Source organism: Alexandromys fortis, unplaced genomic scaffold (assembly GCF_014885135.2).
Source record: "Alexandromys fortis isolate MF-2015 unplaced genomic scaffold, M_Fortis_MF-2015_v1.1 scaffold_177, whole genome shotgun sequence".
NCBI lineage: Eukaryota > Metazoa > Chordata > Mammalia > Rodentia > Cricetidae > Alexandromys > Alexandromys fortis.
Genome location: NW_026068056.1, coordinates 2,922,145 through 2,933,694, shown reverse-complemented (window position 1 = coordinate 2,933,694; position 11,550 = coordinate 2,922,145). Strand labels below are relative to the sequence as shown.

The following is an 11,550-nucleotide window of genomic DNA, read 5'->3' as shown; positions in this document are numbered from 1 at the left end:
GCATGAGCCTTGCATGTCTTAGCAGGAAAGCTCCCAGGGAAGGCAGCACCTGCCAGGCAGCAAGACAGCCTCTTTAAGGAACATGCTGGAAGGTGAGGCAGAGACCTGGGGCCTGCTCTGCCTCTGCTTTCTCCCAGTGTGGGAGAGACCCAGGGTGCAGCTGCTTGCTGAACCTTGCAAGTGTCACTGCCCCTGTTGCTCCAGGGCAGACCCTATTCAGTATGGGTCTCCCCATGGGTCAACACAATCTTCAGACACCAGAAGACTATCCTGTGTTAGTACAGCTGCTGGGCCTCTCGGCTCTTTGAATGCTGCCTCTGAGGTGCCCCGAAGAATGGATGCCTTTAGCCCTTTTCCATCAACAAGATGGCTGCCAGAGGCCCCTGTGCAGATGTGCATCTGATTAGAGCCCATCTGCCCCTAGTATGACAGAAAGAGTGAGGCATGATGACACATGCCTGTAATCACAGATGTGGAAGGCTGCATGAGGTAAGAGAGTTGAAGGCCAACTTGGGCTATGTAGACTGTGTCTCAAACAACACAAGAGGAATTACTGCAACAGAAGTGCTTTATGGTTCGTAGCTCTTCATGGGGACTAGGCATCTGCCATAGGTATAATGCTGCCCACATTTGGGGGACAGAGGCCTCCCAGAGTAGTTTGCTAGTGTTTCATGTGGTCCTGGTCCACACTCAGGCTCCATGGGACTAGGGGAAGAGGAGATACTACTGTGTTTTGGGTATGTACACCCCATATTTCTAGAGCTTCCTGTGCTTTCAGAGGTCCCCTTGGATTAGATGGAAGGCCTCTGCCACATGGAAACGCATAAGATCCTCTCTCCTGGGATGTGTCACGGTGGCCACATCTGTGTAGCTCTTGAAATTCTTATCATAGTAGCTCGGGCTGACCAGCTTTTCCCACGTCCTAAGGACCCCGGGGTCAAGTTTGGCCTGGTGACTTTCAACCCCCAGAATCATTAGCCACATTAGTTGCCTCTGTGATTATCTAGACGCTTCTCTAGTATGGCTGTCAAGCTCTGTGAGAAGTCAGAGCAACTATGATCTCACCAGGGTAACACAGACACTTTTCTTTTTTTTTTGTTTTGTTTTGTTTTTGTTTTTTTCTAGACAGGGTTTCTCTGTGGCTTTGGAGCCTGTCCTGGAACTAGCGCTGTAGACCAGGCTGGCCTCAAACTCACAGAGATCTGCCTGCTTCTGCCTCCCGAGTGCTGGGATTAAAGAGGTGCGCCACCATCGCCCGGCGACACTTTTCTTTAGCATCCCCTTCCTGTAGTCACAGGACCTCTTCAGGAAGCAGCAGCATCCTGAAGATGGCACAGAAAAGTGTGGCTCAGCATCCTGACTCACAGAAGTGACCTCATGGTGCTAAGAACACCAAAGTTGGGGCTGGAGAGATGGCTCAGAAGTTAAGAGCACTGGCTGCTCTTCCAGTGACCACATGGTGGCTCACAACCATCTGTAATGAGATCTGGAGCTCTCTAGCAGACATGTAGGCAGAGTACTGTATACATAATAAAAAAATTTTTTTAACAATTCAAACAAAACAAAACACCAAAGTTCTGGAGGGCAGAAGGCTAATGCTCCCTGCTGTCATTACCATCTTGTAGAGTGTGATACATAATTCTGTCAGCTTGGTCGAGAGTCACCTAGGAAACAAATCTCTGGGCATGTCTATATTGGTTTAATTGAGCTGGAAGACCCAACTTAAATATGGGTAGCACCATCCTGTGGGTTAGGAATCCCAGCCTGAAGTGAACATAAAGCAAGCTGAGTCCCAGCATTCATCTCTCGCCTATGAATGCAGAGAGACCAGCTGCCCCATGCTCCTGCCACTGTGTCTTCCCCATCCTGGAGAAATGTGAACCCAAATAGACCCTTCCTTCCTCCTTCCTCCTCCCTCCCTCCTTCCTTCCTCCCTTCCTCCCTCCACCCTCCCTCACTTCCCCTCCCTCCTTTCTTCTTTTCTTCCTCCCTCCCTCCTTTCTTTCTCCCTTCCTCCCTCCTTCCTTCCTCCCTCCTTCCTTCCTCCTTCCTTCTTCCCTCCTTCCTTTCTCTCTCCTTCCTTCCTCCCTCCTTCCTCCCTCCTTCCTCTCTCCTTCCTTCCTCCTTCCTTCCTCTCTCCCTTCCTTTCTCCCTCCCTCCTCCCTCCCTCCTTTCTTTCTCCCTTCCTCTCTCCTTCCTTCCTCCTTCCTTCCTTCCTCCTTCCTTCTTCCCTCCTTCCTTTCTCTCTCCCTCCGTCCCCCCTCCTTCCTTCCTCCCTCCTCCCTCCCTCCTCCCTCCCTCCTTCCTTTCTCCCTCCCTCCTCCCTCATCCCTCCCTCCCCCCTCCTTCCCTCCTTTTACTCTCTCAGGTATTTTGTCACATGAGAAGATTAACAGGTCTATAAATGTCCTTGCTCAGGGAGTCTGTGTTCCAGCTGCACTTTAATCCCCGCTGCTGCAGCCACTACTAGACCACAGCTTGGGTACTTGCCACAGAAAATTCAGAAAGCATGATCTGTGAAAAAATGTCAGAGTCATGGACAGAGTAGCACCAGCGTGTTGGCTCTTGGCTCTCTGGAATTTTCTCGAAAGGCCTTCTGTGCTATCTTTTCTATCTGGACTTACAGTAAGATAAGCAGAAAGCCAGCAGTGTAGGTTTGCAGGAGATAGGCTGAGTGTTCAGGGGCTTGGCGATGGCTCCCAGAGAAACGGAAGCCCTGGCCCCAGCTGCTGCACAACTGCCCTCTACGATGATCTGGCTCCCCCTCCAGCTCTCGCCTGGACAGTGAACCCTCAGGAGTGGCTGACCTCAAGGGTCCTGAATCAGAGAGAGAGAGAGAGAGAGAGAGAGAGAGAGAGAGAGAGAGAGAGAGAGAGAGAGAGAGAGTCCTGAGTCTTGCTGTGTTCCATATAGATCACCTGAACTCCACTGTAGACACTGTAGAGAGAGGATAGTCTATCAGTGGCCTGATCAGAGGCTGGGCCTCCATAAGGTTTAGTGGAGCAGTGCGCTCTGCACAGGAGGCCGAGTGGGTGCAAGGTTCACCTCACTGAGGAGAGGCTCTAGCCCAGGCTGAGTCCTCTGCTCAGAGTTTGTCTTCTCTATCAAATCTGTAGGCCACCTCTGCTTTGCAGTAGCGGTACACACCACTGGGGAAACAGCCAAGCTGGTCTTGAACGCACATGTGCACATGAATCTACATCAATCCTGAAGCCTAACTTGTCCCTATTGAAAGGTACGGGGCCCACATCAGTAGGGAAAGTTAAGAGAACTCCAGAGATGCCCCAGGCCTTCACAAGGAATGAAGTTTATTTTAGGGCAACATCAGGCATGTCAGAAGCTGAATAAACAGTGTCACACCTCTCTGCTTCCAGAGACTTCTGCACATTTGGGGTTGGGGTAGGTGTGTGGGAAAGGCTCAGTTGGTGAAAAGACACCTGTTCTAGTCTAGGTCTTTGTTTCCCCACTGGGTGCAAGAAAGAGACCATGAAAGCAATGGACCACTGCCTTCACCTTCTTCCTCTCAGCCACTAAGTTCCCCAGCTCCTCTGCCTTGGCTGAGCAGCACATGGCCGTGTGTTTGAGTATCACAAGGCCTTACTGGAAAAGACAGACATCCAAGATTGTTGCCCACCCCCCACCTACCACCGCCTGGATCTACAAAGTATTGTGTGACAGGTCTTATAGTGTGTGGCACTGAGGCTCGGCTTCCTATTGCTTCCCAGAGAGGATTTGGAAACATTTTTAAAAATCATTATCTTTCAGTGTATGATGTCTGTGTTTGTATGAGGCACACATTCCTTGGTGCATGTGTGGAGGTCAGAGGACAACTCAATGGGAACCACAGCATGGTACCCAGCATAGCCAATGTCAACCCAAAACCTCCACGGGAGAAGGGAGACAAGACAGTGGCTTCACCTTGCTGCAGTTACAGGCATGTGTCATCACCCTGGGCAGGAACAAGGTTTTTAAACAAGTCCAAGCTGTAGTCTTTTATCACATGACACCTCAGCTAGCTTAGATGTTTACACCTGAGGTCTTTGTATACTGCCCCTCTTCACGTCTGACTTGCAGGAAGTTTGACAAGATGAATAAAACTATCTTAATTAGGGGAGGTGGACGTGACCTGCCCCTGCTCTGGATAACTAGGAACACGTCACTGGCAGAAGCAAGTTCAAGGACAGACACTTGTCGCCTGCATACAATGTGTGTGTGTGTGTGTGTGTGTGTGTGTGTGCATGTGTGTATGTGTGTGTGGGTGGGGGGCGGGCATTTCCCATGCTATGCAACCGCTGGTTTCCCAGAATGTTTGCAGTCCTGGTCAGCTGCAAGCGGCAGAACCGAATGCCAAAGTTGTCTCCAGGAGCCACTGTTCTCTATGGAAAGGATCTCTACAGAGGGTGGAGACCAAAAGATACCATTGCTCTCCACAAAAGAGGGGAGATATGGAAGATATGGGACCAAAAAGCCTAAGGAGGACCTTTCTAGTTCTGCTGAAGAAACTATTGAGTTTTGAGCTGCTAGATGTTTCCCGTGAGCTTGCGAGTGAAGGCAATGTGGTATTAGGTGAAAGATGGGAGGCCAAGTCTGTGGACTCTTAGCTACCTGAACTCCCCTAGTAGAAGCCCCTATGATCCCTGCGCAGTCCTCCGATCCGATTCGGGTCTCCTCCTACCCAGTCCCCTTGTCCCCAGACACCCGGGGCTGCCAGAGCACAACGCGTGACCCACTACGTCCTGGTGGGAATAAAAAAAGAAAAATGCAAACCCAATCCTGGAACCACCTGCGACAGAAAAAAAAATCCTACTCAGCCAATCAAGGGAAGGACTCCTCGGAAGCCCCGCCTTTGGCCCTGAGTGACAGCTGGTGCGCAGGCCCGTTCAGAGATGCGCGAGCGCAGATTCGCTTGGTCCAGAGCCTGAGCCACTGGGATCCCGTTGCGCATGCGCACAGCCCTCTTCCAGGACGTGCACCTGCTAGGAGAGTCCGCCGCTCGACCCACCATCCCACCTGAGCATCGCGCACCCAGCCATGACAGCACACTCCTTTGCCCTGCCAGTCATCATCTTCACCACGTTCTGGGGCCTCATCGGCATCGCTGGGCCCTGGTTCGTGCCTAAAGGACCCAACCGCGGGTAAGAAAGACGAGCAGGCCTCGATTCCCTGCGGACCCTCCCTGTCCCCTGACTAGGCTCGCCTCTTTACCCTGGGGCTCCCGCTTTCTACCCTGCAGCTCATGACCACACTGGAAACAGGCCGGAGGACCTGGTGAAAGGGTATATTCAGAAGTCAGGGGACGTTTGAATGTGGTCAAACACACACACACACACGCACACGCACACACACACGCACACACCAGCACAGTAGGTTAAGCCACCTATGGGCACTAATGCGCCATCCTTGCCAGCTCTGTGACGCTGGGCAAATACCAGGTCTCAGTTTCCTCACTGAGGAAGATGGGGACAGTGGCAATACCTGCTTTGTAAGGCTGTTGTGAGGGTTGCCCTCTGGGCGCATTGTGTATACTGAATGATTTTAGCTCCCTTCATTTTTGGAAGGCTCCTAGCAGATTTCTGCACCGTTTACCAGTCCCTCCTCTGGTTAGCCTCTCAGTCCACCCTCACATTTTGGCCCCTGGTCCTTTGTCGCAGCACTGACTGCCCAGCGCACAGCCAGGAGTGGTCGGAGCTGTCTCCTGATGCTAAAGGAAGGATCCAGCACTAACCTATTCAGCCACCTTGAAGTCCTTGGGCTCTGCCCTGGATTAGGCATAGATGGGCGTTGTCTTTATTCCTCTCCAGGCGGCTGGAGAGATGGCTCAGCAGAGACCCTCCTCTTCCAGAGGACCAAAGTTTGGCACCCACATTAGGAGACTCACAACTGTCTTAACTACAGCTCCAGGAGCTCTGAGGCCCTCTCTGGCCTTTGGGGCACCAGCATACATGTTCACATAGCCGCATACTGATACACACATATGTAAGTAAAAATAAATCTTAAAAAAGATTTAAACTGGGCTGCACGACTTTACTCTAGGCACACCAGTGTCATCTCTTCCGAAAGTCTTGGTGAACTCCTTCTTGTCCGGCACATCTGTCTCCAGCTGTGTTGGAAGCCTCTATCGTTGGTCTTCTCTGAGTGGGTACAAAACGCTGTTTTCTTTATAATATCCTAGCCCAGCCTCCTTGCTGCTTGCCCTATCTTCTGATCTGTCCTTTTCTTTGACGTTGCTGGATGAATTCTGAGGCCAGTCTCTGGTGGGTTGCCACAAGAGGAGCTTGAGCAAAGCCTTCTTCAGCATTGAGATGGGGACATGTTTGCTGACAGAGAAGAGAGGGGAAGGGAGAGATTTACAACACACCTTGGATGTAGATGACCTTTGATGGTCTCATGCTTCATCTTGTAATTCTTACTCAGAACGGATCTCAGCCCCAGGAAGGCTGTCACGGGGAGCTCTTTCTCTGGCCCTGTGTACCAAGGCTGCCTTTTCCTTCCTGCTGTTACAGGGTCATCATCACCATGCTGGTAGCTACTGCTGTCTGCTGTTACCTCTTGTGAGTATGCCTTCCCAAAGAGCCGGGGGCTGTGGTGACCACTAGTGCCGTCTGGCTCCGCCTCCCAGGTGACAGTTGCATGGGCTTTGTGTTGCCCCAGCTGAGCTGTGAGATACATGAGTTGGGCCATCTCAGTAGTGTCTGCTCCTGTATGGGCACCAGAATCCTCCAGACTGGTTGTTCAAACACAGCTTTTGTGCTCCACTCTAGACTTGGCAAGCGACGTAGAAATCAGGGCATCATACTAAGGAATGCCTAGGTGATTGGACTAGAGCCAATGTAGAACCACTAGGGGGCAGCAGAGGTGTGTGACAATGCTAGGGTGGCTCCCAAAGGCCCCCACGGAACCCTCACCTGGGGACCAGCTCAGGGACCTTACATACTTACAGAAAATCAAATCATCTCACATCGAAACCCACAAATCCTAAGCCCAATTCCCTGTGCCAGCCAGGACACAGGCCCTGCCACCTGTTGGATTAGCTGCACGCTCTTTGAAAGAGAGGAGTCAAGTTCCCCTTGGTATGTGAGATGGGTCCCATCTGTGCCCGGTCCCCTCACTCTGCTGTCCTTGGCAGCTGGCTCATTGCCATCTTGGCCCAGCTAAACCCCCTGTTTGGGCCACAGCTGAAGAATGAGACCATCTGGTACGTGCGCTTCCTGTGGGAGTGACCAGGAGAGTGACCAGCTGGCTTCTGGCCCCAGGTACGGAGGGGACTCACTTGAGGGTAAACTGGGGGGCCTGCGTGGGAAGGAAGGGGATCAGGACTATCACAGGGCTTCCTCGGGACTCAGGAACTAGTTTGTTTAGCAAGGGAAATGAAAGACTATGCTAGCTTCTAAGAGGGATGGAGGCTGGGGTTCCCGGTCCCTGTCCTCAGTAAGCCTCTTCCTGAGGTGCAAACATACAGCCTCAGCTGTGGACTGCCAGACCACAGGTAGGGACAGGGGTGTGGATGAGACCCATCTGTAAGTTGGTCAGGTGAGGCTGGCCATGGGTAATAAGAGACCAACTTGGACAGAGGGAGGTGAGGGTGAACTGGTCCAGGTAAGGAAAGGAGTTGGCTTGAGGGAGATTTCCAGCCGGAGGGGCAGATGAAGGGATGATGGTGGTGATCCTTAATGTGATATGCTTTTCAGGTGCGTTGCTGTGGATGGCCCAGCCTTGATACCCCTGGAGACCCTGCATTCCCACTGGCCCCGCCCATCAGTCCACCCTTCTGTGCTCTCTCTGCCAGCGCTGTGGGATCCACACCCCAGAACCAGCCTGGTTTCAACTTCCCAGCCATTGGGGGGTCCATTTGGGAAAGCCTTGGCTCAGTTGGGCCAACCTGTGATTAAATCCCCACACTTGGCAGCTTTCTCTCTCTTCCAAGCAGATCCTGGCTGAGAGTCTGGACATGCTGGGGGTCTGTTTTCACCCTGAGAGCAGAAGCCAGGACTCAACCCAGTCCCAGAAAGGACAAACGCCTTTGTGGAGAAAAGACTTGTGGCCCAGGATACTCGAACCTTTGTATCTTGTGAAATATGGGATTGACATCACAGGCCTGCTCCAGCTCTGGTGTGGGTTATTCTTTAGGTCTCAAACACTTCTAGATGTGACAACATGGAGGTGTTGGTATCTTAAAGAAATAGTCACACCAAATCCCCATCCTGCACTTTGGGTCAAGATAGAAAATTTAGTCTTTTGTAGCAGTGAAGTACTCTGCATGGGAGGGAGGTGGTGTCTTTGGAATGTTCTAGTCACTTTCCCTTCCCTCTGTAGATAAGCTCACCCACTCCCCAGAACCGCTCAGTTGGGGTGCAGCCATTCCAGGAGGCTACACTTGATTGGGTTGTGGTGGAGCAGATCCCAGTGCTGGTCTCAGGAGCATTGGAATGATCTGGAGTTAGGATTGGGGGACAGACAAGAAGGTACTGTTTGTGGGCTACTATTGGCTGTGCCTCCCTGGCTTCTGAGACCCTCCGTTCCCAAGCTCATTGGCTCTGGCAGAGGATACAGACCGGGGGGGGGGGCACCCCAGGGGACTCCTCCAGCCCGTGCCCTCACCCCTCTGAGAGGGTGACTTTGGATTTTACATTCTTGCCTGAGTTCCCAGAGCTAGGACAGAGCCCTGCACAGTCCCTGGTTCCCAGCCAGTGGCTGTCTGAGTTCCCAGGGGGAAGAAAAAGCAGCCTTGATTATTTATTGACTATTTCTCTGGGCTTCCTCCCCTTGTAGGGGTCATTTTGGGAGTGGCAGTAGAAGGGCACTGGGCCTGCTGGTTGCAACTTCTCCCTTCCTACCCTAACCCCCCCACCCCCCGAAGCCTTCCTGTGGGGTGGAGCCTGGTGAGCATGATGTGTGTTGAAAAGCTGATTCCTGTCTAATAAACAGTGGTGATACAAGACTGTGACTTAGTAGCCAAATTCTGGCCTCTGCTCGCTTTGCCAGCTGCCACGTACTTTATGTTTGTCTCTTTCTGTCCCCTCTGCTCAGATGTTTTCTGTTTGTTTACTGGTGGCTCTGGGGAAAGGAAAAGGGACAGCACTTCTGGGACTTAGATTGCAGAGGACCCCCACACGTTTTTGAGATCTAGAGGAGAGGCTGGTTCTACTGATTGCCCTAAGCTTAGCCCAGTATCTGCCCAGTAGGAGAAAGACCAAGGCTTAGTCCAGTGGCACTTCAACCACTGACTTTTGCCCCCTGAAAACAGAGGGCACAGTGTCTGTGCATAAAGCAGGCTCCATGGCTGAGCAGAACTTTCCCTTTTCCTGAGTATCTGAGCTTGGGACTGTTGGGCTGCCGGCCTGGGGTGAGGAGGGCAGCAGACAGAATCAGGTACTTTAAGGACAGGGCCTGTAGCTTAAGGGGGGGGGGGGGCTAAAGTCTTTTCTGTGGAGGTTGGGGGTGGGGGAAGAACTGGGAATATTAATAATAACCAGTAAACTCACCTTTGAGTGACAGAGAGGCCATCGCTGCTCAGTCCACAAAGCTGCATGCCTAAGCAGTCCCAACCTAGTGCTGGAGGCCTGGAGAGCCAGTGATGTTCAGGCCGAAGAAACAGAGGTCAGATGGTGGCGGCAGCTGTAGACCCACATTCAGGAAGAAGGACGGACAGCCAGGGGACACTGCTTTTACTTGATAGCCAGTTGGAAGCGGCCACCCATTTTGAAGACAGTCTCTCCCTTCAGTTAATTCTTGTTATCCATACCTTCACAGACAGGTCTAGGGACATATCTCCCAGGCTAATTTTAAATCTCGTCAAATTGACAATTAACCAGGCATCATAGGGACTCCGAAAGGATTTAAGAAAGGTCACAAGCATGTGGCCCCGACTTGACCTCTAAACTTCTCTGTGCAGGATTTACGGTGAACAAGAAACTGGGCAATGACCCAGTGGTAGAGACCAGGCGGAAGTGGTGACCCTGAGGAAGAACCTCAGGCAAAAGCAGCCATCATCAGGACCCCCCAGCCCCGGCATACCTGTGCTGCACGGAAACCAGGGGGTAGAGGGGTGTGCTGGGACAGCCACCTGGGACAGTTCAGTGCTAACTGCAGGGCAGGATCAGCAGCGGGAGGGACTTGTCATGCTGGGGTTTTCCTTTGTTTATTGTTGAGCTGGGATAGTATTTGGGCTGAAAGGATCAGGAGAAAGATGTTCCCAGTGGCCAGGGCTGGGAGTAGTCAGAGTAAGAAACACCCCTCCCCAACAGAACTCCAAGAGCCTAGCGGGTGGGTGAGTGCCTGGAGTGTCCAGAGACAAGAGGGGAACCAAGGGACTGGGGTGCCAAAGAATCCAGAGGAAGAGGGCTGAAGGGAAGAGAATGGCTCAGGGCATCACATGTCCCCATTGCCCTCCACACCAAAAAATCAAAGCCAGCTAGGAGCTTTGCTTGTAGGCAAGGTCAGGCTGCTAGGGGCTGAGAGTGGGTGGGTAGGTGAGATGAGAAACCCCAGAGACAACTGGCAGGGAAGGGCCTGTAGCCTTCTGGGGCTGAGGATAGAGCAATAAAAGGGGTAGCTACAGGAGGAAAGAACCTCTGGGTAAACACGCCAGGCACTTGTATGTGAGCCCTGGGTGTAGGGGGTCATTCCCTCAGCTCCTACTACTGGGACCCAGCCAGGCCTAGCCTGCCGCATTCCTGTTGCCAGGGCTTCAGGTCCGGGTGCCTGAGATCCTCTCTGGCCTGGGGTGGGCTCCCCTGCGAACAGCAGTTTCCTCCTCTGGGTTGTTGCCTGCACTCTGAGCATCTTGGTGCTGGTTTATGGCACTCCTATAGATGCTGCCAGATGTGTCAGTGACTGGGAGTCGCTGAGCTCCCTGGCAGCAGCCTCTGTTCCTGGAGGGTGGAGATGCTCCCTGGGCAACCTTTCGCCTGCTTGGGCCTGGCAGCTCCTCGAGCCTGTGGCTTTCTCCTGTCTAGTTTTCTGTGCAGCCATTGGTTTCGTTTAGAACTGTGGAGATGGGGAGTGCCCTGCTGTGGGTAGAGGACAGCCATGGGAAAGGATGTTGCTACTATGGGTCCCATGGTGTACAGCACACCACACCGTGCACACAGAGGTCAGCGAGCTGTGGAGATGAAGGTCTGGACCCAGGCGCTTAACACAAGGGTCAGGCACGGGGTGACCTGTTTAAAGCAAGTGGCTATGGAAAGCCATTTCCTTTCAAAGTCATTTCCTCAGAGGATGGGTTATCATGGGATCCCTCTAGCCACGAGGCTTCAAGCAGAGAATTTATCTAAGCTAGATAGCTACACACTAAAGGGAATCCAGGCCCCATATTAGCCATAGACTCTAACATAGTAGGGCAAGGAGTGGGGAGGATGGAGAGTACATGTCTCCTCACCCTCCGGTAAGATTAGGTCTCCCACCCCTTTGCCAGGAACTGTGTTCTACCAGGGCTGTCCCTCCATGCTCAAGGTGGGAATGTGCAGGGCTAGTGGGTCTTCATCAAAGCCACACAAAGTCTGGCCTGTGAGATGGCTTAGTGAGTGCCGGTGCTTGCTGTCGAGTCTGATG

The 11,550-nt window shown here is 52.5% G+C and overlaps 1 protein-coding gene across 2 annotated transcripts; it reads left to right on the top strand.

Annotated features, from left to right (window-relative positions):
• The first annotated feature begins 4,924 nt into the window (after nucleotides 1–4,924).
• Nucleotides 4,925–8,938, top strand: Atp6v0e2 (ATPase H+ transporting V0 subunit e2). 2 transcript variants are annotated; one of them, XM_050119880.1, is made up of 4 exons: nucleotides 4,925–5,135; nucleotides 6,504–6,551; nucleotides 7,127–7,253; nucleotides 7,928–8,938. In XM_050119880.1, the coding sequence occupies exons 1-3, from the start codon at nucleotides 5,032–5,034 to the stop codon at nucleotides 7,218–7,220; spliced, it is 246 nt and encodes an 81-aa protein (XP_049975837.1). In that variant the 5' UTR covers nucleotides 4,925–5,031; the 3' UTR covers nucleotides 7,221–7,253; nucleotides 7,928–8,938. The 2 variants fall into 2 exon arrangements, with proteins under 2 accessions (XP_049975837.1, XP_049975836.1); XM_050119879.1 differs by lacking the exon at nucleotides 7,928–8,938 and adding an exon at nucleotides 7,689–7,907 and having other exon boundaries at nucleotides 4,928–5,135.
• Nucleotides 8,939–11,550: the final 2,612 nt, after the last annotated feature.

Bases quoted from the DNA above. Each gene is read 5' to 3' on its own strand.
- Atp6v0e2 (XM_050119880.1), top strand. From the start codon at position 5,032: ATGACAGCACACTCCTTTGCCCTGCCAGTCATCATCTTCACCACGTTC. The intron at 5,136-6,503 runs GTAAGAAAGACG...CTGCTGTTACAG, and splicing joins CCTAAAGGACCCAACCGCGG to GGTCATCATCACCATGCTGG. The intron at 6,552-7,126 runs GTGAGTATGCCT...TGTCCTTGGCAG, and splicing joins GCTGTCTGCTGTTACCTCTT to CTGGCTCATTGCCATCTTGG.